Source organism: Syngnathus acus, chromosome 5, assembly GCF_901709675.1.
Source record: "Syngnathus acus chromosome 5, fSynAcu1.2, whole genome shotgun sequence".
Classification (NCBI taxonomy): Eukaryota; Metazoa; Chordata; class Actinopteri; order Syngnathiformes; family Syngnathidae; genus Syngnathus; species Syngnathus acus.
In genome coordinates, this window is record NC_051091.1 from 454984 (window position 1) to 482360 (window position 27377).

The 27377-nt window shown below is 42.7% G+C and overlaps 1 protein-coding gene and 1 pseudogene across 5 annotated transcripts; one reads left to right on the top strand and one right to left on the bottom strand.

Annotated features, from left to right (window-relative positions):
• The window catches only part of LOC119122722, a 71728-nt pseudogene extending 70363 nt beyond the window's left edge, over positions 1-1365 (bottom strand).
• Positions 1017-26913, top strand: fhit (fragile histidine triad diadenosine triphosphatase). 5 transcript variants are annotated; one of them, XM_037251225.1, is made up of 8 exons: positions 1467-1507; positions 1569-1612; positions 5414-5571; positions 19476-19632; positions 20802-20831; positions 22099-22167; positions 26487-26597; positions 26666-26913. In XM_037251225.1, the coding sequence occupies exons 3-7, from the start codon at positions 5438-5440 to the stop codon at positions 26592-26594; spliced, it is 498 nt and encodes a 165-aa protein (XP_037107120.1). In that variant the 5' UTR covers positions 1467-1507; positions 1569-1612; positions 5414-5437; the 3' UTR covers positions 26595-26597; positions 26666-26913. The 5 variants fall into 5 exon arrangements, with proteins under 5 accessions (XP_037107117.1, XP_037107118.1, XP_037107120.1 ...); XM_037251222.1 differs by lacking the exons at positions 1467-1507; positions 1569-1612 and adding an exon at positions 1017-1049; XM_037251223.1 differs by lacking the exons at positions 1467-1507; positions 1569-1612 and adding an exon at positions 1017-1049 and having other exon boundaries at positions 5414-5543; positions 19487-19632.
• Positions 26914-27377: the final 464 nt, after the last annotated feature.

The window sequence follows — 27377 nt, forward strand, 5'->3', positions numbered from 1 at the left end:
ATTTTGCACGCAGGAGCCAATTTCCGCTTCATAACGGTGACCATTAGAAGAACATTTGATACTTCAAAAATCATACTACATCAACACTTTGAAGCATTATACTCAATAGAGTGTGATTACATTGATTAAATGCTTAAAATAAGTTTTTTTATAAGGACATTTAAGTCACTGATTCAGAGTCATTCAGTTTATCTATCTATCTATCTATCTATCTATCTATCTATCTATCTATCTATCTATCTATCTATCTATCTATCTATCTATCTATCTATCTATCTATCTATCTATCTATCAACTTTACACCCTGACAGAGCATTTGATCAATTTTGGTTTGATGCGTTTGTGTGTGACCAGACTCGATCACTCCTACAATACAATACCTACCATTTGTTTGTAAAGAGAGTTCAAAACAAAACAAACAAACAAACAAACAAACAAACAACAACACGAGAAATCATGAGCGAGTTGGGACCTGGGGTAGGATGAGGAGGACACGCTGTAGTTGGACCACGAATTGGCAAGGCAGGTCACAATCACAGTCACAGAGGTGCGGGGCTTCCTCCCGAGCTTCTGACAGTCCTTGTACTAGTGCTGATGGAGCACGAAGAAGCCGGGGACTTGGAATGTTACCAGCACCGAGGCAAAAAGGGGAACGATTTCCTCCACGGCAAAGCTTGACCGTTTTGTTCTTAAAATAAAAACAAAACAACAAAATACAAAGCCCGCCAGCCCGCCAACCAAATGAAGCCCTGTGTTGACATGCACAGGGATGATGAAACTTACCGGGATGGCATTCGGCCCAGAATAAAACGATGGAGGGTACGAGCCCAGAGAAAATCCAGCAGCAGTAGTAACACATTTGCAGTAGTCTCCACATTGCAAATTAGTGCACGTCCACATGCAAAAAAAAAAAAAAAAGAAAAGAAAAAAAAAGCCACACGTGTTGAGTTTTTTTCCCCCCCGCTCAAATCGGCGACACGGCCAGAGCCTGGAGATGCACCGTCCGCTCAGCGGATGTGACGGGCGAGAAAATGATGCGAGAGGTCCAGGTGAGCGTCTTCCTTTCCCAGCATCACCGCGATCTTTTCAAACATGAGCATAGCAGTCAGCGACAGCGCGGCATTTGATACACGCACAAGACCAGACCAGACCAGACTGCAGCGACGCTCCAATTAGCGCGTGCAGGACACCAAAGATTCGGCAGCCAGGCGTCCGTGCAGCCACGGAGAAGAAAGTCACTGGTGCTTTTCGAGGATGCGCATTTCGACATCCATCCGGGAAGTCACGTCTATTAAGCCAAGTATGACAGGGAGACTTTGAAATAGTCTTGAGAGTAGGGAGGGGAGGAGAAATGGAGGGAGATGCTGGGAGACAGACAGGAATCGAACTATTCCGCTGGATCCTAGCGCCTGCACAAATGAAGCGAGCATTCTGGAGAAGCACTGACACTGACAGCTGATACAGGAGAATGACTGACTGCATGGCAACTCCCCACCGAGCGTCATTTTGCCCCGAATAGAGAGAGAGAGAGAGATTCAAGTCGAATTTCTGCGCGATTGAAAAAGTGCTGCCTCGTCCGTCGCACATCGTGGCGAGAGCGCTCGCCACAAAGGTACTGCATCAACTTTTTCTAAGTCAATGTTTTATTAAAAGAGTTCTGGAAAATATTGGCAGCCTCTCCCAGCTGACTTTGGGACACACTCAAATGGCTGCCATCCAATTGCAGGGCACACACAGACACACATTTGCACTTACCTTACGGTCAAGTCACTTTTGAATAACAAAGTTGAATAACTCATTATTCTACAGAAATGTCTTACTTTCAAATCTACTGGATAGCATTTTGGAAGTCATTTGCCCAACACTGCTACCAAGTACTGTATTTGAAGGTGGTTGTAGCAACTAACCTTTGCTGCATGGGAGATGTTTTGACGCACTTGTCGTTCGGCCAGGCAATTTAAGATATATCCAATAGTAACCTGCATCATGACAAAACCATAAACACTTAAATGAAAACAAAGCCCATCGGGACAAATCCACTGCAAAACGTAAATGTGACTTCTGGAGGGCACAATTCGCAATAGTGAATAGTGGGTTTTTTTTGTTTTTTTTTTTTTTTTAGTGGCAACGTAAGATGGCTACCCTCTGGCTTCAGACGCGAGGGGCCACGATATACATTCATCGTTTTAAGTCCGTGTCTGGATCCTAGTCTGTTGTGATCACGTGCTTACGATACATGGAAAACACCACTTTTACATTTGCTAACCCGACTTTATTTGGTAGAATATACACTGTTTATTTGTATTTTCTATTTCATGATTATACACGCCATTGTCATGTACTTACACGGGCGTTCAATAAAATAAAAACAAAATAAAAACACGTTGCTACTGGAACTTGTAGTTCCTTCAATGTACATTTCAAAGCAATTCTCCACAATAAAAACTACGGAAACCACAATGCAACGGTAAGCGGTCATCTTTTCCGGATTCGGTAAGTCCAAAACACACGTCTGAATCCGGCCCATTTCACGTGCACTTCGCAGTGCTTTTCGTTGCAATTCAGTTGTATAATAGTGTTTTCCTGCCGACAGGAAGCGAGCAGGCATAATATGCTTCCTTCCACACATAAGCAAGCCCGCCTGAGCTTTTAAATGCGATGTCGATTAGTCTGTATGACTTTTGGCGTTTAAGGACGTAAAGGATTTGAGTAACAATTGTGGCGACTGTGGCTCAGGTAGTAGTGCGGGTCGGTTAGTAACCGGAGGGTTGGCGGTTCGATCCCAGCTCAGTCACATGTCGTTGAGTCCTTAGGCAAGGCACTTCACACACAAAGTGTTCTCAATTGGCCTGCCTGGTAAAACAATGAATAAAAAAAACAAAAAAGAATTTCAACATGAAGTAGTAGCCGAAGCTCAGTCGTTGCATTTCTTTTCTTTTCCTTTCCTTTGCTTTTTCCGTTCCTTTGCTTTGCTTTGCTTTCCTTTGCGACAGCCTGGGTTCACGTCTGTTGACGACTGTTTAGATGTGGTTTCTATTTGTCAATTTGTATTATTGTATGTACTTACAGGCAGTGCATTAGAAATGGATTCAGTGTTGGAGTGATTTCCAAACATGGAACATCTGAAAGCATCATCTCTACACATGCACTCCATGTTCCTCCCTCCCATTAGTGGCAGGCGGGAAGTGGCCCTGTTGTTCCCTCATTTTACTTAATGGTGGCTGAGTGGCTATCAGGCCTCTCATACAATGACCTGTACTGCATAAAATCTCACCCCCTGGGTAATTTTCTGCCTCTCTTCATCCTGATGTACATTTCCGAGTCCCTTCCAAATGTGTCATTAAGTCCAGAGTGAAATAACAGAAAAACAAACTGTCATGGTAGAAATGATCAAATTGTAGATGGATGGATGGATGGATGGATGGATGGATGGATGGCAACACAGACTAAATAAAATACAAATCAGTATGCAAAAACAAATGATCATCACTGTAATTTTTTTCCAGCAGACATCATGAATGTGTTTATGGATTAAATTCTCTCTTGGGAAAATGGCTGTCATTTTTTTGCCAAGCCTTACGGCGTGAGCGAGAAGTTAATGGCAGGGGTGTCATAATTCAAAGGAACATTTTAAGCTCATTAGCTGGCTAATTTACTATTCCCATCCACCTAACTTTTAGTGTTACGATAGCTAAAAGCTGTCCTCTGGAACAGAATTATTCAATTTGTGGGGTTTGACAATGTGATGATGCTCTTTATCCACCATTGATTGTCGCTCCAGTCACCAATCTCTCATTTTTGTGGGAAAAAAAAGTTGTTTTTTTCAATGGGCACAAATTATATGTTGGATTGTCAGTGAATATTGTGCGTCCAGTGTGTAGTTTTAACAATCGTTACTAATATGACCATTCACCACTAGATGGTAGACATCCGTGGCTAGGAAATGTTGATGCCAAATTGTGGCTCCCTCCATCATTTATGTTTATGTATGGAACAGAGAGAGAGCAGTCGGGAGATGTTGGTGCTTGTATTTCTTACTTATCTGGTGATTTAGTTCTCTCTGTCGTGTCCATTGGTTTGGAGTCAATTTAGAGGGGGGGGGATGAGCTCCATTTTTTTTTTCTAACTCGACGATCCCAGCGACACCACAAGCCATGTAGTTGTTCCATTGCTTTTCAAATTGTGTCTGTTGCTTCCCATGGGCTGTGAGATTGCTATAGGTTATCACTGGAAGGAGATTATTTCTGTCTGACATACTCCGTGCCACGAGGGACGCTTGCTTGCCCATTTTCTTAATGCCAAGGGAGGAGACAGCGCCAACACTCAACTGTGCCAAAAGGCAATGGGTGGTCAGAAGGGATTGAGCGCTGTATCTGGCTGGTCAGAAGAGATTCTCTTTTAAAGCCATCATTGAACACAGTACACCGAGGGCAACCGTGACATTCATTGTATCTGGTCTTGGCAGGCGGGCGGGCAGGCGGGCGGGCAGGCAGGCGGGCAGGCAGGCAGGCAGGCAGGCAGGCATTTGCTCTGTACAAATGCTGATTTTGGAAAGACAATGGAGATTGATTTGTTCATTAAAATGGGAGCTATGGTCTCTGTCATTGAAAGACTCAGCCTTGACTTGCTCCATTTGTCTTTATAAATTCTAATATACATGTTTTCATTTCTACTCTAAAGTTGAATTTTTCATCATTTTGCAAGGTTGTTCCTGCCCACCAACACTTGCGTATATCATTAAGAACAACCAAGCTCTTTTACAGTAGCCAAAAGAGTTTCATCCAGTATGTCAATTTGAGTCAAGCAACAAAATTCACCCGTTCTTATTGGCAGTCAAAATGGCGGTTTCTGAAAACCATTCCGCTTTCCCCAAATCGGCCTTTCCTGAACAAATGAAGGTTGTGAAGAAAAAGAAAAAAAAAAAGACAAGAACTGCACAGATGTCAGTCTCGAACCAACAGCACATCCCCGGGCTCCCCAGTGGACGGACGGCACTTGGTACTCAAGAGGATAAGGAGCTTTGTGATGTGCATGTGGGAAGACTTAGCAGAGAGCTGAGTTCTCTGTAAACTAAAGCCTAACTTCAAAGTCCATCCGTCCATTCAGTAGCCTTGGAAGGCCCTTGGTGAAAGGCACTGGTCTTAGCACAAAAACCAAGGGAATGCACTTGAGATCAATCTAGTTAAGCCCCACCGTGGATGAATACCAATGATGTTCATTCATGCTCTCAAGGTCACATAAATCTCATCTAACAAACTTAAGAGGCACCCTTTTAATGGTATCTGCTCAAAATGGCCTCCAATGAATTCCTGCACTGCTTCTGAATGTTCCAAGACAGCATAACTGACTCTCAGCATGGTCAAACCAAATGTCATCCGATTACTGACCACCTGCCGTCTCCGCATTTGTTCAGGCCTTTCAGGGAGCGAGCGCCAACATGTCAAGCCTGCAGTTTGGACAACACCTTATCAAGGCCTCTGCCGTGTTCCTGCGGACAGAACTGTCCTTTGCTCTGGTCAACAGGAAGCCTGTGGTGCCTGGACGTATCCTTGAACCCCTGCTAGGTGGGAGGTAGGCCTGCTACAACAGATTCCAAAACTCACAGGTCAAATGAATGATACATGGACACATAGAAGTTCTTCATAGTCACAGCAGAAAACATACGAGTACAAAGGCTACCTTTATACCGACCGGTGTGATGCTTCGTTCGTTCGTTCGTTCGTTCGTTCGTTCATTCATTCCGATTTTTCGCCAAATCTGCTTTTAGGGGCGGCTGCGGCTATGAGCTCGAGCGGTCGTCCAGTAACCAAAGGGTTCACTGTTTGATTCCCGCTCTGCTTGAGTCACGTGACGTCGCAATCGGGGTTGTAAGTAGAAAGGTTTGCGAGCAGAAACCAATGTCAAAGCAAATAATGCGTGGCGGACTTTTGTTTCAGCTCTACTGTATCCGTTTGTGTTCCCCAAGAGGCATTTGCACCCATTTCCTGCACTCGTTCCATTAAATGCATGATTAGTATGCTTGGCTAAGTGGTTGCAATTATAACATGCAAAATGGTGGCCCTCATCATTCTGTGATCTTATGACACAACAAATGCTCTCTCTCGTATGACCTTTTGTGTCCCCTTCATCTCTGGTGGCTTTACATCCATGTCTTGCCTCAGGGCATTGTTTGTTTGTTACTTTGAATTGAGGCAGATAGTATTTGACCAAGGTCCTGCAGACACATCACAGCCTCTTTCATGGTCAAAATAGCAGGTCCCGCCCGCCATGACCGGCCATGGGACAATCAGGCGGCGACCAGATGTGAGGACATTGGAAATATCAGGTTTCCAAATGAATCATTTGTTTCTTCTTTACCTTATGTGGCATACTCTAAGACAGGGGAAAGAAATACTGCCTGCTTTTCTTCAGTGGAGATTGCCACTGTTGTCGATATAATTCAAATCTCCCATTGGTCTGCTCCAGCTGTGCTGCTGAACTTGTCAACTTCCTCCGTGCCACTGAGAGATTCAGCAAGATAGTGAGTTCAAACGCAATGCACATCTGTCACCAGGCACATTTGGTTTCAATTGGCTCCACAGAAAAAGAAGCGGTAGCTATTTTGTCTCGTTGCCGTCAACTTCCATTATGCCTTTCTGAGTTCCGAGTTTCTGCCTTCCTAAAAATGAACCGGACTTTCTATACAACACGCTTTCGGGGTTAACGCAAAATTCTGGACCCCAGAGTCAGCGTAAAATTGAGATTTAGGTGGACATTGTTTTTGGGCAAGTGTTTCTGCTTTTGTTTTTTGTTTTTTTAAATGTGACCTCCCTCTTGGTCAAGTCTCCTCCGTAAAAGATAATCGGTGGCACCGTGAAAAAAATATTTTGTATGTTCAGCAAGCAATTTATTTTCCTCTTTACATTGTATGCAGGTACATACATACGTACATACATAGTACATACATACATACACACACACACAGTCCCACTTCCAAGCTTCCGCTCAATTGAACTCCACTTGCATTTTCCTCCTGAACTTTCTACTAAGCAGCGCAAAGTGTGTCATAACGTGTCCTCCGGGCTCCGCATGAGATCCTTTTCACTGCTCACTTTGGCACTTTCTCTCCTTTTGCTTCTCTTCCCCTGTGCCTGTGTATGTGTGATCGCCAATAGCTCTATCTCTCTGTTTTGACTTTCCTGTCGTTGCCTCACTGGATGATTTGTTAAGAAACTATGACTGCGATGCGGCCCGTGACAAAAATGAGTTTGACACCCTTGCTTTAAACGATTCCTCGATAGGATAATCGATTCACTTACGATGAGTTCGTAGGAGCCGTGTAGTGGGATTTGTATTTTGGGGGTTGGATTTGGAATCTACCACCTGGGAAACCAGTCCTGGACTCTTTCACAACTTTTGTACAAACAGAGAGAAATGCCGCAGATCTGCAGGAAGAGTCCAAATAATTTGCGGCTGCGGAAGAACATCATGATTGATGCTGCCGGGCTTCCCCCGTGCAATAGATCCGAGTTTGCCGCCGAGGTGAGGCTCGTTTACAGAACAACCGGTCGGTCATATGCTCAAATGAGTAAGAAGAGTTGAGCGTGTGCAAGGCTGAGAGGGCAGAGGTCGCCTCTCCAGGGCACGCAGCTGGAGCCAGTGTTGATGAACCCTGTCATACATTATGCATCGCGCGCGCGCGCGCGGGCGGGCGGGAAGTGAAAATGACTTTGGAAATTGGCCGATGAGCTCTGTCATTCACATTGCTCTAACCCCCCCAAGTAATCCTGTTTTTTTTTTTTTTACACCAACGTCTTTCGATGAATAACAGGTGAATAACATCACACTTCCATTTCTGTATTTTAATATGGGAATTAGGATGTGGAAGCATAGGCAGAGTTGATATCTTTTCCAGTATTGTGTGATGATCAGCGACATAAATAATCCATCTTCAAATTTGACGTTAAAACCAATCACAGGTTTTTGCATAAGCCAATCAGAAAGTCTAGTTCTGATGTATTCTGAAAAATGGCACGTATTTTGCATATACGTATATGCATGTAGTAGCTTTTTCAATATTGAAATTCTATAACCACTTCAAACAACAAGGCATATGAAATATTTATTATATTATTTTTTTGCAAATGATATTGTTATTTTATCTGCAGCAATGACAGCTGTCGTGAAAGTGCTCGCTCTCTCACTAAATATGTATTGTCTTTTATTGAACAGATGACAAGTATATCAAAAGAAATGAAGTGCAAACAAAGGTAGGCTGCAGCTAGGATGCTTTTGAAGGCTTGAAAGGTGATCCTCGTATCTTGCCGAGCAAGCACAAAAGCCCCTCCATCTCCTATCTGTGTCCTTCGTATGGCAGATAAATCCACCTCCTTTTCTACCTCATAGCCACTGAATCTGTAATCCTGCTCCGTCTTTCACTTCTTGATATGTGTCGGACAGAGAATCCTATTTTGATGCAGGACTCTTTTATTTGTGCCACACCTGACACAGGCTTTGAGTTGAGTGTTTGTGCTCCTTTTGTCTTGAAAGCAGAAGGATGCCTGCTCTGACATCTTAAAATCCCCGTTGGACAGCTCCGCTTTGAAATATTGAATGGGCCTTTCCTTCCTTCCTTCCTTCCTTCCTTCCTTCCTTCCTTCCTTCCTTCCTTCCTTCCTTCCTTCCTTCCTTCCTTCCTTCCTTCCTTCCTTCCTTCCTTCCTTCCTTCCTTCCTTCCTTCAGGAAGGCAGGCAGGCAGGCAGGCAGCCACGCAGGCAGGCAGGCCCTGTCATTTTACCGTTAAAAAGTCGGACTAATTGCAACCTCCGCTTTGCATGTAATTTCGGCTATTAGTACTTTTGAATGCCCAGGTCAGAAGACGCTAAATACCACTTAAGCTAATAACTGACCAAAAAATGTCGGATTCAGGGAGGGGCTTGTTAAGACTCACATAGCAGCATGGCGGCGGCGGCAGCAGAGCTTTTCCCCCTGACAGCTTTATCAATATTCTCTCTCATCAAATCGCTCGGTCAGAGAACGTCGCTGAAAGGTTACTGCTTCTTGGCTAACTGCCTCATTAAAAAGTTTGGAGGGGTATGGGGGCAGCCCCCGGAAGGGAAAGGCAGGGAAGGAAGGGGGTCTGGACTTGACAGAGTAGTCAGTCCCTGCGGTAGAAGCCTCAGGAGAACAACTCTTTTTGGAACCCGGTCATTGACCCGCTATATTTATTTACTGCATTACTACGTCTAAGACACAAACGAGAGGGAATACTGTCTCTCTCTGTCTCCTTTGCTTCTTGACATTGCTGTAGAAATAAAGATGGATTGTTCTCTCTCATGTCTTGAGTGCCACTGGCTGGAAGTGAAAACACACATGCACCAAACTTTTGAGCTTAATTCAGGTGATGAGAATTGAATCAGAGAATGATTATTAAAACACTAATAACACATGCCCCCAATAAAGTAAAGGAGTTGACTTTGCCGTTGAAACGCCTTTGGACGGGACTGTATCATGGTCAGAGAACCAGATTAGAGTTAATACAAGAGCGATTGAATAAAGAATGAAGGATAGGGAGAAAAAAGGACAGCTTGCTCCCCCTCTCGCCTCGCGAGTGTGGAACAGATGGAGGATGACAGTGAATGCTTAATGAGCTTTCAGGCACGCAGACCTGTGTCACCACCACCACCACCACCACCACAAAAAGATTCACTTGGGTAACTAACCATTCGTCAACACTTGGAGAGGGAGATTTTCGACATTTGGGGCTTAGTTTCTACCCTGGGACACTATTTTCAATGGGGTATTTGGCTGGGAAATTAAATTGCACTAGTTTAACATTATTTTAGTTGGCCAAATATTCAGTATTTATGTTATATAAATATTTATATTTGAAATATTTCAATTGTATGAATTGATTTAATTTTTATTTTCTAAGCGTGCAATAAAGTGCAGTACTTTTGGACATGAATGACATATTGAATGACATACTGTGTGTAGGATTTGACATTCATGATTCATGCTACAGACATGATTTGAATGTGCAATAAGCAATTCAGAAACGTTTTCAATGCTCAGCTCATTTTAGTGAGAAACTTGGCAATGCATGTCGCTCCCAATTGCTGAAATCAGTTTTATGAAGTGGATACTGCAGACACTGGAGTCTTGCCGATACCTATCTTTTGAGTTGGTCATTTTCATTGCGCAAGGTGCTGCTTAACTGTCCAGAGGATAGATTGCATTCATTCTTCCTCCATGTCACTGAATTAGTAAACACACCACAGGCTTTGACTTGGTGAATTCTTTAGCATTGTTTTTCTTCGAAAGGAGCCAAATAATTCAACATGTCGTCCAGATCGAGAAAATGCTCTGCTTCCTCATTGACAAAACAAAGTTTGCTTCTCCTGTTTGAGACAACACCTCAGAAACTACAATTGTTCAATTTAGTATATTGCTGGAGTAGTGCTTACATTGGCCAGAACCTTGTTGAGAAGATGTGGACGCTCCAAGTTGCACGGGCGGGCAGCTTTATTTCCAACCTAATGACTGTCCCAGCATGCAAAGCTCCCTCCTCTCTCATAATTAGCTGTGCGTCGAAAATGAGGCGTCACCTTTGGGTTAAACATTGTTCACCTCTTGCAAGCGTGTCACAGAGTCACCGGGAAAGGTGACTGACTTTGCACGACTCCCATCTCCCTTTTGACCTGACCTCGTTCACGTTATCGTACGTCATGCGGAACAGATGAGCATGTTGCTTGTGAAAATGGAATGAACTCAAAAGGAAGATTGGACAAATAGTCTACATTTGCACTCTTTCAACACAACAGATACAGTGTGTGTGTGTGTGTGTGTGTGTGTGTGTGTGTGTGTGTGTGTGTGTGTGTGTGTGTGTGTGTGCGTGTGTGTGTGTGTGTGTGTGTGTGTATATACATCCATATGAATATATATATATATATATGTACGTATATAAAACGGTCCAATATTCAAATGGTGAATGCAAAAATGACTAACTTGTGTGTGACTTGAGGTTGGAGTGACTGCACAGTTTTTGGGCAATATTTTGCTGTGACTTGTGAGGACAGACTTGGACTTCGGATCGCAGCGCTCCATTGTGGCAGATGGGTGACTTCTTCAAAGCTCAGTGAGTGCAAATCAGTCCTTTGATCAGTAATGGCCAGAAACCTTCTCACAATTAATTCATGACTCTTGAGAAAACAGGACTTTTTTACCTCCATTTTTTCTTGAAGTCCCAAGATGACTAACTTTCTAATGGAACTCACAGCCATCTTTTCCCTTCGGACGCCAGAGTTGAGCTTTACTTGTAACTTTGTCGGAATGCCGTGGTCCAGATGGAGTTGCACACCGGCGCTTGTCACTGTTGGGACACGAAAGCCGGCGGCCGGCGTCTCCCACGGGAGCCGCTTGCAATCTGCTGGAATGCCTCGTTTTTTTCCCCCTGTGAGCCCCGAGGCCCTTCTTGTTAAAATAGGTCCGCTGAGAGCTGTCATCCACTTGGCAGCTGGAGAAGACAGCAGATGATCTAAGTGCAGCTTGGAGCGGGAAAAGGGCTTCATTTGTGAACTTGCCATGTTGCTAAAGCGCGTATGGATGAACTTTGTCATGTTATTAGAGCGCTTCTGTGGCACCTTAATCCTCTCTTTCCAAGACTAGATTTTTCTGCGTTTCTTACATGCCGCAATGCTTTAGCCCTGTAAATCGTAATGAACGTTGCTTCCAACAAATGTTAGCTATTGTTGCCTGCTTTTGTTTGTGCTAATCTAATTAGCTCCAATACAAGGAGTGTATATTTGAAATTGTTTTGTTTTGGGTGTAGATCTGTGTCATGCATGCAGTGTGCCAGACCCCCCCCCCCCACACACACACACTGCTAAGCCAAGCGTTACATTGACCAGCAGTGGGCTGCATGTTGCCAGCACGTTCCTGCTGGCGCTTGGCCGTCCGTCATCTCTTGCGTGGTGGCCAGCTGCTTACTTCCTGTGTGTGTGGAAACATTGTTGAACAGCACTAAGCCTCCTCCCCTTGCACCGCTACCATGTTGCTATCCCAGAGGAATTACGTGTCGAACACAGCCAATGCAGTCTGCGAGTCAACTGTGATTTTGACACAACGCTTTGCTTGGAGTCAGCATGCCCACGAACCTCGTGAGGATAAACGGTTGGGAAATTCAACGTCCAAATGCATCAAATCCCGATCAAATTCTACTTTACAACCACTGCCCGAGCTCTGTCTTTAAAGTCACACACATCTTGGCTGCCTTTTTTTTTTTTGCAAGCCCACGGCCACAATTACCAAGTCATTCAATGTTATATATTCTGACATGTTTGAATATCTGTCATAATAAAACAACACAAAGCCCCAAGCGCAGTCAATTGGACTCCTCTCAAGATGTTTCCTTTGTACTAACTAGCCATGCAAATCAGCGACTGGGTAGTATTTAAATATATTGAAATTCCAGTGTATATTGGGATGAGCGGGACGGCTGCCTGCAAGCCAAATGGCTGTGATCATAAGATGAGCAACGGGACAATGACGAGAGGGAACGTGGCATGTTGAATCATTTGGAACTTTTTGTCATTTGCAGCTTTTTGGCTTTGTGTGTGTGTGTGTGTGTGTGTCCTACCACTAAAGCCATTTTCTTGTTCCCGTGGATGTAATCTGTAGCAACTTTGTTCTTATGACCTTTCATCGAGTTCCATTTTGCATGGCACTTAAGTTTATGAGCAAACGTCGGCTAAATTGGCCGGAGCCGTAACCTGTTTTAGTAGGGTCATAAAGAAGGTATAAAGATTTTACACAGGGCTCAATTGATTCGTCATTACACAATCACCAAACTGAGGCCAAATTGTGTGTTAAAAAACGTGACGTATCCCCAAAACAGCAGTTGTTTGCCATCATACATTTGATGAACTTTTGAATCAAAATCTTGTTTGTGTGATTGACAGCTCGTATTTGTATTGGTGCCAGTGGCTGGCTCCAACAGATTCAAGCTGTGGTCAGTTTGTCTTCTTGACCACACAAGAATCCACAGTGAGTAATGGAGCGTCTGCAAATGAAACCGCTTGATTCACTCAGCAATATACATTGTGTCTTCTCTCTTATTTGGACAAATGCTTTCTCCAAAGTGTGGCCAGTTGATTGGGAGTGCAGAAGCTCAGGTGGCTGCTGCAAAGAAAAAGCTCTGCGGGATAGAAGCCTGAAAACAGTGAATGATGTGGAAGGCGAGCGTTAGTTTCGTGGCATGTGTCACTTCTGTCTGACTTTACCGCACTGTACAAAGAAGTCATCAGTTCAAACCTCGTTTTTGTTGTATTTGCTGTGAGATGGTAACAGCCAGGTCGAAATAAAAGCCCTCAAATGTGCTCATCTGAACGAAAATCCTTGAAACGAGACGCAATCCAGCATTCGTGTATTTGCTTCCGTCAAATGACCAGAGCACTGGAAGATGCATCAAAGATTGTATCATCAGGTATCATTTGTGTGCAGACTTCCTACGCATTCTCACATCATCTGATACGAGTCTGCAGAGTATCATTTCATTGTTAATGACTAGCTCATTCCTTCCTTCCAACAACTTTTCTGAAGCTGATTGATTGTTGGGAACTGCGATGTGGTCAAGTGGACAAATGGATGGATAAAAGCGGGTGAAATGTGCTGCTTCATTTCTATTCCACAAAGCTAAGATTGATCCCAATGATGTGTTTAGACGCATACAACATATTCCTGTAAGGAACAATTTGGGGCTGAAGTGCGTTATGTCACTCCGTCCTAATATATGACATCATATTATTGGATCCAGCACAGTAGGGACCCCCTGCCCCTGCACCAGCCAGCCAGCCAGCATGCAGCAGTATAATGAATTGCAGCTAAGTGGAGGGAGAGCGGCTGAGCCTGCTCATTCTCTGCGGGAGCCGAACGGACCAATTTCACAGAAAGGATCGGCCAAAGTAGCGCTTGAGACACATACTACTGCCTCGGGCAGCGCCAGCCAGCCAGCCAGCTTGGTGCAGGCCTTCTTCTCTGCTCGCTGTAGTGTGGACGACATGAAATTGTGATGACGTTTGATATTTAATCATTTGATGAAAACAATCCAAATCAGATGGCGCGATGGGAATTTTGCTTCATTAAACTGACAGGTTGAATGCTTCAAGGGGGACGACAACAAAAAAGAGCATTATTATGACCCCAAACTATTTAATGATGCATGGCATGAACAAATACAAGAGCTGGACATATTTGAGAAAATTCCACACCATCCGTCTTTCTTCATATAAGCAAAGAGTAAATGTGAAGGGCTCTCCTCACAAGCCTTTGAGTTGCTGAGCAAAATGACCAATCTTCCTCAGTGAAGGAGATTTATGGATTGTCATTTCAGCACTTTTCTTTCTTTCTTTCTTTCTTTCTTTTCTCCAATCGCTCATTGAAGGCCAAGCACCAGATGGAGGCTAAAACAAAACAACAGGAACCAGTTTGTCATCCTTCAAAACTGCCATCTTTGCAACAAATGAGCGCTAGTGTGTGATCAAACGGGAAACTCAGCAGCTAAGGTGACTTTTTAGAAAGTGCACATCAGAAGCTGGGGGGACAATAGCAGAGCCTCGCCTCCATGCCGCTCTTGTTTTTACAGGAACAAAAAGTATCCGAAACACCTCAAGAATCCCCTTCAAGGACACGTTGAACAATGGTTACCACTAATTGGCTTTTTTTATATCTTATTATTTATTTCATTCTATTTTGATTTTATTCTATCTTTTTGATTTGATTATCTTTTCTTTTTCTATATTTGACAGTGGAGCACAAAATGGATGGATGGATGGATGGATGGATGGATGGATGGATGGATGGATGGATGGATGGATCTGATTGGTAAAGCATTGCGTCATTCAAGCTTCTAGCAAAGCACGGAGCATTGAACCCCGACAAGGTTTGTTACTTTGACAAGTCAGTGTGTGTGAAGCTTTAGCCCCGTGATCCCCAAAAGCAAGTCTTCCTCAGCCTGCCATGCAGTCCCTGTCCGCCGTCCGTTTCACAAGGCAGCCCGAAGAGCGAAAGCAGGGCCGAGGCCGCAGTTGAGTGATTTGATGTCCTTATCTAAAAGCTTGGAAGCACTTACCACAAATATTGATTTGTGCCCCTTTGTCTCTCTTTTAGCCATGCTTATCCTGGCTGTTCACTATAATCATATCAGATTCAAAGGCCTGTTCAACATTGATAGAATGAAACAAAGCTGCCTGCCTGCGAGGCCGCCTGCCAATTCCTATCTCCGGCAATTTCTTCTTAAATCCAATGTTAGTAACTAACAAGAGCATTTGAGTTTAAATTGATTGGAAAAAGAAAACGAAAAAGATTCACTTCAATGGGGAAAACCTGAAAGGAAAAAAAAAAATCAACTTTCGACTTCAAATTCTGACATCCATTCTATTTCTTTTGAATGTAATTTCTAATGACGCGCTTTCTTTCTCCCATCAGGGGTTGCTACAGCAACTCGTAATGGTTTGGGCTTTTTTCTTCAACTTTCAATGTAATTGGTCTGGCAAAAATCCAGGGTTTGGTATTGGTGTGATTTTGTCATCATTAGTGTTTGCATGACCAAATTGCTAAATGTTGGCATTGAATGCCATTTAAAGGGACACAAAAGGCACGATTAACACTTTTCAGAAAAATGAAAAAAAGGCATCATTTGTTTTTCCTGGTTCGCACAAGGCCTTGTAATGATTTTTGAGCGATCGGGTGCTTTCCCTTATTTGTATTAAGAGAGAGCTGAGCTGTATTTCGTATCCCCAATGATTCTTTTGAGCTTTGTCTTTTCCCCCCAGCTTTATCCATCTTAGCTAAGACACAAACAACAGTGTGGCTCCAAAGCTTTTTTCCTTGGCTTAGGTTGCTTCAAAAGTCTCTCATCCAACATGACAGTTAAGAAATGATTTTGAAGTCCAACGAGACTTTATGTTGATTGAGCTTTACGGGAGCTACTGACAAAGATATTCCTCTGTTTATTCTTGTTTTCTAAGAGTGCAACTCAGCTTTTTTGCATTCAATGTCGTATATTTATCAAAACTACAGGTGCTCGTGTCACTTTTATGAGGCGGATATAGAGTAGGGCATGCATCATTTCAAGCATCTGCTTTTAATATGCTTATTTATCCTCACCTTTTGTGTGAGTTTCACGCAAGACTACGTATATTTCAATCAAATGATGTAGTATCTGGCTGAATAGTGTGTGTTAAGAATAGGAACTGTGGCATAGCAGTGCATTTTCATACACAAATAATTGTGTCTTGATGAGGGTGGATTTAAGTACTAAGTCACATGGCTGCATTGCTGTTGAGTTATTGTTGCTTTTTTTTTTTTTTTTTGTAGTATAATAACTGACAGTCCGTTTTAAAGATCATCCAATCCCCTGAAAGTGTCGCTCTTTGAGTGAGATGACTTCAATCTTACTTCAATGCTTGTCATATCTCAATAGAGGGTAATGAAATGAAATTTTGATTCAACCTCTTTTTTTTGCTTTGTGATGGCAGGAATGGTGTGAGGAACATGACAGAGAACAATTATTCTCCTGACATGCTTTTTTTTCTCCATCTTGTCAGCCTGAAAGCCCAACCAAAGTTCTAGCATTGGCAGAGATCTGTTGAATACAGAATTGATTCAATCCTTTATTGTTGAACTTGTTAGCTTTTATTTCAGGTGCTCCATCACTTGAGGATAGAATCGTTATTTCACGGACTAATAAGCTAGAAGTTGTCCAAATATGTGCATTTGATGAGCATTTCAACTTAGTTACCTTAGATTGCAAGGTACTTTATTACTTTCAATGGACGTGACAATTTCAGCCATTGTATAAAAAGAATAAATAGCACATGAACGCTGAGGCTGGATTTTTGTTTGATTTGAGAATGTCAAGACAACCCCCACTGTAGCTTTGAGAGATGAACAACAAAAGAAAAAGAAAACAATACTAGTGTATTAGGAAGAGTCAAAGTTGCCAATTGCTAATGAATCAATTGACGGCCTTGTTTTCCTCCTGTGTATGCCAATGTGCTTTTCTAGGCCATGATGGAGGCCATTGGTGTGTGGGCTGTAACCTGTAATCTGTGCAAGGAAGGGACAATTGTTGCAGCAGCCGCCGTGATGGATCTCTTTGTTTTGACCAGTGCCAAGCCAAAGGGCATTTTGATTGATTTGAGGCTCTGCTGCCTTCATTATGGCCTGTGATATTGTGAGTGGCTCCTTTTTTTTTTTTTCTTCTTCTTTTTATGACTGCCTCTTATTTATTGGGGAAGTGAGCTTCCTTTCCAAGTTAACAAATGCTAGTTAGTTCAATTTCGTGGGATCACTCTCTCTCACATTTTTAGTAAACATCATCAATATGACGTAATGATGCGGCGAAAATCATGGGTAAGACGATACGTGAAGCAGTTCAAACCAATAGATTCCTAATTAAGCCATTCAAAATGTATGTAAAAAATCAGAACAGTTCATTTAGCAAACATTGAGCCGATCCTCTTGACTCGCGCAAAAATGCTTGGCTGTTGTCTTCTTGCGTTGTTTTTGCCAAAATAGTCCAAATACAAAAGTGTCAGTCATTTGAATGGTGCCACAGAATAGGGGGTGCACCTTGGACTGCTCGCTAGCCAATCGCCCAATGTCTGGCCAATATGTGCAATTTGATGTCTTGATTTATTTTTTGTCTCCTCAGCACCATCCATTTTGTACTCCATCAAGTCATTTTCTTGTGTGAACAGCCCACTGCCTCAAACAACATCCGGATGAGTGTGAAAATGGTCTGTGAGATGAGCTCGACAGGGGTCAGGCAAAGACGTTTATTTCAGGCTAATGCGAACGAATGCATTGTGGTCCTTTCGAAACGGCACCACGGCATTTGAATGGATTTTGGCCGTGCGTGCGTGCGTGCGGGGAGTCGGGCTACGGTTGGGGAGCTGGGGTAGGAGGACAGATGTCTTGCCTCCCTCCCTCCCTCCGAGGAATGATTGCATTTGCAATGTAAAACCAATCTGCACTGCCTTGTTTTGAGGACATGCACTGTAACCCTGAGACTGCCATAGCAGATCATAATAGGTAGGATATCTAATGTTCTTTCGTGTCATCGTCAAAGCCCTGAATCAAGTAGCTGAGACAAAGACGGGACGAGATCTCTTAGCTGATTAGAATCAAGTTGTCCCTCCCTTTCACTTCTGCTCATGCTCTCTGTGCTTTGCTTCAACTGACTTGTTAATACCGCTTCTTGTTCTGTCAATTAGTACGGACTATTCACTACTTGTACCAGGTCTTTAGTTTCCCAAGGGAGCAGAATGCGCTATCCAGCAACATGAAGTCAAATATGTGTTTCCATGTCAAGTCAAGTCAAGTCAAGTCAAGTCAAGTTTATTTGTATAGCCCTAAATCACAAGCAGTCTCAAAGGGCTTCACATAGACAAAAATTGGCAATTATTCTCAAAGCATCCCCTGATCTAAAGCTCCCAAAAGGGCAAGGAAAAACTCAAAACCCCTGCCCGGGGAAAATGAGAAACCTTGAGAAGGGACCACAGATGGAAGGATCCCCCTTTCAGGATCACCAGGTTGTAATGGATGCAGAGAGGGCACAAATAATACATAATATGAAAATCAAAAGTGGATGTCCAAGTCAGAGCGAAGGGCTGCCGGAGGAGCCCTCTGCTATCCTGGCTGTGGAGGTTGAGCTGCAGTTCCCCCAACCTGAATTAGCCCACAAGAATCCAGATAGCCGCTGTCAGCTTGGGTGCCACCTAACCACCTCCCCGGCCGGGGAGGGGGGGGGGGAGAGAAAACAAAACAAACTCCGGCCGAATCGGCCACTCCAAGTTAGTTAAAGGCCATGTCATAGAAATGTGTCTTTAAACGTGTCTTAAATGTTTCTACTGAGGTAGCAGTCCTAATATCCATTGGGAGGGCATTCCAAAGCTCTGGAGCCCGGATAGAAAATGCTCTAGACCCTGCAGACACTTTCTTGGCCCTCGGTGTCGCTAAAAGGGTAGCGTTTTGCGAACGAAGGTTACGAGACGGAGCATAAGGAACAACTAGGTCGACGAGATACGAAGGCGCTAAGCCATGCAATGATTTATAGGTTAATAGAAGAACCTTGAAGTCACATCTTAAATGGACCGGGAGCCAATGTAAGTTGGCTAATATTGGGGTAATGTGATCAAATTTTCTTGTCCGTGAGAGCAGCCTTGCAGCAGCATTTTGTACTAACTGTAGACTTTTGATGCGGGACTTAGGAAGACCAGAGAATAGTACATTACAGTAGTCCAGGCGCGACGTGACGAACGCATGTATAATGTTTGCCATTCTTAGGATAATATCGAAACGTAAACGTATCCAGCAATATGAAGTCAAATATGTGTTTCCATGTTTGCCATTCTTTTACAATGGCTGGCAACATCAATGGAAATTTGTAACTGTTACCTGTGACTTTTTCCACCAGTTCCAAACTTCCTTAACAGAACCTTTTCAGATGTATTGGTTTGCCCGCTCCGACGAGTGGAGCGTTTTCGGGATCTTCGACCAGATGAGGTGACCGATTTATTCTGTAGCACCCAGAGAGTCGCCGAGGTGGTGGAAAAGCACTACAATGCTACATCTCTCACCATTGCCATCCAGGTCAAATCAAATCTGTTTTTTTTTTTCTTTGGGGGGGGGTTTGAAGTAGGATTCAATTGAAGGCTTTTCATTTGAAGCCAATAAACGGATTGTATCAAAGTGTACTTTCCTTATTGCCACAGTTCATCCACTCTTGTGTCATACATTGAAGATAAATTCAGATCCATCTATGACACCTGTGATAAGTGAAAGGTAGACAGGCTCTCACCTCAGATTGAACAGCCTTTTTTGCATAACGGGTGATATATATGCTAATATGAAAATACCACCTAGCGTGCACTGTGGCCCTCGCAGACAAAATTGTTTCACAGGTTGGTAAGAGAATCAAAGTTAAAAAAAAACAAAAAGCAACAAAGAGAATGCTTTGCCTTGATGTCGCTTTCTTTGACTGGGAAATGGATCACTAAGATTAGGATTGAAATCATGACAGCTCCCTTTTCCCACAACCACATTAAAGTACTATTCTCTGCATGCGGTATGAATTTTTCACCTCATTGTGCCATTTGTCTGTGAAAAATAGGATCGTACAACTCATCTTGGGTTAATTAAAACAAAAGGTTTTGGGCAACACAAGACTGATTTTTTGTTTTGTTTCCCTCTGATCAGGGCAGGGACAAAATAATTATCACTCATCTGATGTCTTCTTTTCTCTCTTCTTCACTCACACTAATGTGCAAGAAATTTGGGTCTGTAGCAAATAACAAAGTTGAATCATTTGAATTGCACCAAAAGGTTACATTGTTGGATTGGCATTCGAAGAACATGCTTTATAATTAGAATTGGGCAAGTTACAAAATGTGATATATTTAATATTACTAATGATGAGTAAAGCTGTTTTCATTGTCCTCCTGACTTCTTAGCTTGCTCCTATTTGGCCATATGTTGTTTTCTTTTAACCATAGCTGTTTAACTGGCACGACCTTAAAAAAAAAATAATAATAATACAATCTGAGCGTTTTGCAAGCCTTTTGGCTTTTTTCCGCTATTGCATCCAATCCACAAAATTCACAAATGTCACACTTAATACTCATTTCAAACTGTGGAAGACAATTGAATTGTGATGAAAGTGACCTTGAAATACTTGGGGGGGAAAAAAAAAAAGAAGAAAAAAAAAATATATATATATATATATTTTTTTTTTTCTAATGACATCTTTTTGTTCCCACTAGGATGGCCCCGAAGCTGGACAAACTGTGAAGGTGAGAACTAAATAATTCACAACTTTTGAATATGTCATGAGGATTCCGCAACAGTTATACACCATTAAATAACCATTGTATCTCATTTCCACTTCCAAACTCGTGGCATTGATGAATGATTTAGTCATATTCTAAAAGGGTTCAAATATTTTTGGCATGATCCCATCTCCAAAAAAAATTCAAAAAGTTGACTAGGAACCCACGAAGAATATGTTAATGGCGAATAACTCATCACCGACACTGAAAAAAAGAACAGAATAGAATTGTGCAGTGGGTATACAAGGACATTTTTCAACCCCAAAAGCAAGGTTATATGATGAAAAAAACAATTGCCCGTATAGCATACCTAACAACATTTCAAGCCTTCCCCATCCATCGAATGAATTTGCTCCTAAATGACCAAAATAAAAAGGATCTCATGATTGAATAAGAGTGAGTCAGGCCAAGTACACTTTGATAAACTCACTGGCTCGGTCGGGACAAAAGATTATTTGGAGGCTTGGAATTGCATTTGAAATGCAGGATGATGATTGGGATTCATCAGGAGGGGTGCCATCTTTTGTCATTCAACAGTCCTGCCGGGGATTCGTGTGATCCTTGTACAATACAATAATATGATCCGTTCCGTCATTCATCAACAGCTTATCCTCATGAGGGTCGGTCGCTGGAGCCTATCCTGGCTGTGCACCCTCAAGAAGTAGATCTCAAAGACTTACGGCGTTGGAAGTAACGACGTTACCGTTACTAACAGTTAAATGCGGCACGTTACTTGTGCTGCTTCACACCCGTTTCTGACAATGCATTGGTGGCGCCACAACACTTCCGCCTCTCCGCCGACTAACTCAATCAAAAAAGTGTCTTGAGGACATTGGTGTTCCACCCTTGCGGAGAAACAAATCACAGTTAATCATGCAGGCTGCCAAGTTTGTGACAGCAAGGGAATAGTCACCCGAATAGTTGGATAGGAGCGCTGTGGTGAAAGAAAGTCAATTACAGCCTTAAAAGTCAAAGATTAAGGAGTCTCTGTGGTACGGCACGCCATGCCACGGCACGGCACGCCACGGCACGCACGGCACGCAGGGTGGAATTTCTCACTCTCCTGTGATTTGCGGCAAAGCGGTAGCACCGTTTTGCTTGTTTACCAGTCTGTGAATTAATGACGAGTCTCGACGGAAACACTCTGTCATTCTGGTGTGTTGAAAAGATCCCCCTCCCACAGCACAATGCCTGCCTCAACAACTGCTTTCTCTCGTTTGCTTGCTTGCAGCATGTCCATGTCCATGTGCTTCCCAGGAAGGCGGGTGACTTTGAACGCAATGATAGCATCTATGATGAGGTACGCCACTGGTTTTGGTTTTGGATGAAAAGCTCCATCTGACCTTGCCATGTTTGTTTGATTTGACAAATCCATGTGCATACACATCACATACACATGAACATTCAAACGTAGCATTCCTCTGCACACTTGTAAATACTGCTTTTGTCTCCTGCACTGTTTACATACTTTATCACTGCTGCACTTTGTACTTTATAATTATCTTATTTCATATTTTTATATAGAATGTCACTTTTTTAACCAGCCGAAATACCACTACATTGTTGGAAGCCGTATGCAACGAAATTTCGTTTTGTACACACCTAGTGTTGACAAAATGACAATAAAGTTCTGTCTAAGTCTAAGTCTATCATTTAGAATCCATCCCAAGCGTGGCATCTTAGGTTGGAAGTGCGGTTACTCCAAGTGACACCTTTCACTTGTTCAATCGCTTGACGTTCAGGGCTCGCCGCTTGAGAGAAGAAGTCTCTCTCAAGTTTTGCTCTTGGCCCTTGGAGCCCTTTTTGGCAACCTTTGTGACAGTAGACATCTCATTTCTCTCTGGAACCCTGATAGAGATTTGAAATGGGGTGGTAAGGTAGCAGACTGGGAAGTTATTAGTAGAATGAAAGACACTGGCATGGCAAGCTAAAGATGAGAACCGACGATTCAAATAATCGTACTTTTCGATAAGGTCTACAGTAAAGGATTTGGACGACTGTTATATGTCACAGGTTTGGCTTTACTTCAGGTTTGTGTTAGCGCAGCGTGTTCTTGGGGCTTTTTACCGGCTGTTGTTGGTGAGAGCGCTGGCTCGCTCGCTGGCTCGCTGGCTCGCTCGGCCGCCGATTGCAGTCCCGCTGCTGCCGTCACGGAGCCTGCCGCCCGTGAATGAGCTGCCAATTTACAGCCTGCCGCCGTTGGTGATTGTAGCTGCTGGAGCTCAATTGGGTTACCACTTCCACAAAGGTGTAGCCGTGGAGATCCCGCATTCAGGTCTTGCTGGCCAAAGGTAACCAGAGAGAGGGAGGGGGAATGCAATAAAATAGCCGGTAGAAATATTTGGTGGAAAAACTGTTCCAGTTAACTGAGCTTTTTGAGTTAACTTCCCTGAACTGGTCTCTCTCTCTCTCTCTCTCTCTCTCTCTCTCTCGCTCTCTCTCTCTCTCTTTTGCATCCTACTGGCTCTCTCAGCCTTACTTTGCCACTCCAGTTACACGGGGGACTATCACCAGATAGCGTAGTTCATCCCAATATCAAAAATAATAGAAAGATACTCTGAAGGTACATAACTCCTTTACCCCATAAATATTAATTAGCAGGGTGGAGCTTGCAACTGACATGATGCTTCAAGCGCTACTGATATAGTACATGATTTAAATAGAATTCACTCATGAAGAAGAATTCACTTCTAACTAATTAAACACAAATCTGATTTGTGCAATCCAGACAGCCCAGAGGAACAAGGCTGGCTTTCCAAAGCAGTCAACCACAGCATTTCAATAAGAAAATCATCAACATGCGGCTTTCAGGCTCTTTTAAATTTCACTCTGACATTTTGAATTTGCAACAAGAGTCTGTAGCAAATGAATATCAATGACAATATGTTTGATATGAAAATTCTAATAACCCTGCCTTATTGATGTGTGTGTATGTGTGTGTGTATACATATACTATATATTATGTATGTGTATATATCTATATATATCAACGACATCCGCAATGACATTGCGCGACAATAACCTCGGACAAAGATTACGTATCAGACAAGGTTTTATTCAAATGTGCGCGTAGCGTTTGGAAATGTTTGCAACGTTAATGTGATCCACAATTAACATCTCAATGTAATGACTGTGTGGTATCAAACAAGCTCAAGTCCCTCTCTTCATTCAGTCATTCTTGTGTCTTGTGCGTTTCTCCTGAGAATATTCACATTTCCATCCGTCAATTTGTAGCATTGTGAACTTAAAAAGCATCCGTGTATGTCATTGTCCAGTGGGGACTGTCACAGTTGCGCAGGAGCAGCATGGACCAGGACAAGCCCACACTTAGGCTCTTTTTAATTTCTTCAGGGAATTGCGACGAGCCGTGCTCAATCAGGGGGATATTTTAAACACCCCCATTTTATAACATGCCTATGCGGTGAAAATGACTTTGGCCATGTACAAGAGGGAAATTCTTCCATCTCTGCTCCCAAATGGGAATGGGAATAGAATAGCAAACATTGAGAGGAAGGCCTGGGATGGGATGTGGTAGAGGACAAAGACAAACTCCCGAGCTGATCACTGCCCTCTCCATATTTTGAAATAGCAATACTTCCGTGGTGTCATTGGGAACATTCAATTGAATACCTAGCATGCACACATACGTACATAGCAGCAAGATAGGGGAGGACATGCAACAAAGGTCAAATGACTTTTCTAAAACAACATTCCTGGAAGTTTCTTGTAAGATTGGTGCTGCTTTAACCAACTTTTCATTTCATGCTTTCTGCTTCGAAAACCAATTTGAAACTCGAATCAACTTTTGATCAAGGCTTGGTCATTTAAATGACATTGACCTCAAGTCTTGGCAAAGTCCTTTTATCGTCGGAATCTTACTTTGCACAGTCTCATCAGTACACGGGGAAAAGGTCTCACAAGGTCAGGGGTTGGCAACCGGCCCGCGCAACTGATCCTTCTGCTGTTTGTGATTTTGAATTTGACTCATTCACTCATCATCCAAGATGCATTCAATTTGTTCGATCATTGCACGCACGGGGTTAGACTTGGCCTCTTGATCCAATGTCTGCCAAAAGTCTCCATCCACCATGTTTGTTACAAGTACGTATATTTATTGATTGTTGCTCACAGTCCCATGGAGGCTTTTTATCTGCTTGGCTTGTCGATGGTCCAAAGGTCAAGTTAACCCCTGGTGTGGGGCCAGCCAGTGCTTCATGAAAGTCTATCCTCTTTGACGTACGATTGTACGATGTCCAACAGCCAGGCGGCACCACGGGAGAAAATGGGGTGGCCAGAGGTTAATCAGCTGCAATTTCTTTCTCTTTCTCCTGCCCGATATACGTAGCTTTTCCATCTGCCAACGATTGGGGCCGAAAATACAATGTGTGTATCCAATACAATCGTTCCAATCGCAATCTCCTTTTTTGTACATTTTCAGAGGCCTACATCGAGAGTATGTTATGTTTAGCGGGGGTGCTTGATCCCCATTCTTTTGACATTATTAGTACTTGCAATGATTTAGTTGAATGGGCAAATTGTGATCTATCCCACCAAGACATGGAATGGAATGGAATGGAATGGAATGGTGGCCTCATGCATCCATAGTCCTCATTAAAAGTGGCTGTATTTACCCAAAATGGATGGTTCAAATCGAGAATGAACACGCTTTTCATTTTCCTGATCAAAAACTACATGGCTTGTTCGTGAAAAATGGAGCATCACGGCTGGATGATCCTTCCAATTGGAACTAACTGTTTAGGAACAATGGCTCTCTATGAAACTTGAGCACAACCAATTTGGGTTTGTATGAGGAAATCTTCCGGAATTTATGAATATTTTAGTAGTGCCTATCTTTTAGCACTTACTAGCGATAGTGCAATAAATATATAAATCTACGAAACCAAAATACATTCATAAGAGCTGACCAAAAAAATACCAAAATGTTTACAGACATTCAAGGTTGAGATAGTTAAAAAAAAATATACCAAAATGTTTACAGACATTCAAGGTTTTAACTCAGCAACCGTGATGAAATGTTGCTCACCATCAAGTCATGATAGTGTATGCGTGCGTAGACGCCATCATTTGTATTTCAGATTACAATTTGAATGTCGCTCGCGACTCCTGTGATAGCCTCGTCTCGTCTTGTGCTTTTGTTGCTGATGCTGTCGTGAGGCAGATTGTAAGCGCATCATATCTATTCACATCATATTAATGTGCCACCAAATCTTCATTCTGAATTTATGCACTGTGACTTTTTTTTTTCGGTGTATTATGTGGGAGGTGTACAATTCCACGAGTGATTAAAATGCAATCCTGGAGATTGGATGGGATTGCTCAAAGGTGGGAATGGTTTAACAAATAAAGTGCGAAGAAGGGCTGCTGAGGGAATTACCTGCTGATATAAGCAGAAGCAGGAGGAGGAGGAGGAGGATAATAGAGAAAAGAATAAATGAGTGCAAAACACTTTTGAAAATGACTTTTCACCACTCCCCTGAAATACAACCCCCCGCCGAGGTTAATACTTTGCCACAACCCACGACACAAAAATCAAATCAAATTCATAGGATGCCTGTATTCATGGTTGCATGTTGCACTTACTGCCATTTGCATTTGCAGCTCCAAAAGCATGATGACCAAGATGAGAATGTGCCCTCAAAGTGGAGATCAGAGGAAGAGATGGCAGCAGAAGCCGCAGTCTTGAGAAATCAAATTGGGAACTCTTAGAAGGTAAATAGAGGAACATTTTTCTTCAGATTTCATTTGACTGGGTCACTAATTGTAGAAATGTGTTTCAGGTAGGACAGCATGCAATGCCACAGTCAACAGGGATTGATTGGGAAAGAAAAGAAAATGAAGTTGAGTATGCAATAATGCCTGGAGGAATTGTGTTTAGTACTAGTAAAGTACTAGTGTGTCCAAAAGAATAAATACAATGTTTTAAAAACTTATGATGAAACTCCAACCAAACTGACCACTTCTTGCCATAGTATTGTTATTGAATCGTCATTGTCCCCACAGGGGGAAATAAATCTGGATCATGGTGGCCTGTCCTGTGCGTCTGTTTGTTGTTTTTTTTGTCAGTGCATACACTGATTTTGGTTCGTTCTGACACGATGATGGGAGCTATAGTACTTTTATTTTGTTCGATATTAAAATTGGAACTGATATTTGATCCAGTCAATAAATCATCCCAGACAGTAAATGAAAGCGTGATCTGTCTCTTTGTCTGTCGTATACTTCCCCCAGGTGGCCAGAAGGAGCGAAGCATTTTCTTGACGCGGTAGGATAAAATAGACGGATTTGTTTGTAACTGTCATCACTTATCTTATCTTGAATGAAGATTAAAACAGGCTTTAATGACACAAGCTGGATCTGGGAGTGATACAAAGCAGGATAGATTCGATAATTACAGACGGAATATTATTTTCCTGTTGAAAATGGCGAAATAAGTGAACTATTCCTTTCATTTTTCAATATCATAAATCTCTCCCAGTAAACAAATTGATT

Excerpts from the sequence above, each read along its gene's own strand:
- fhit (XM_037251222.1), top strand. Across the intron at positions 5,572-19,475 it reads GAACCCCTGCTAGGTGGGAG|AACCTTTTCAGATGTATTGG; the intron begins GTAGGCCTGCTA and ends CTTCCTTAACAG. Across the intron at positions 22,168-26,486 it reads ATGATAGCATCTATGATGAG|CTCCAAAAGCATGATGACCA; the intron begins GTACGCCACTGG and ends TTGCATTTGCAG.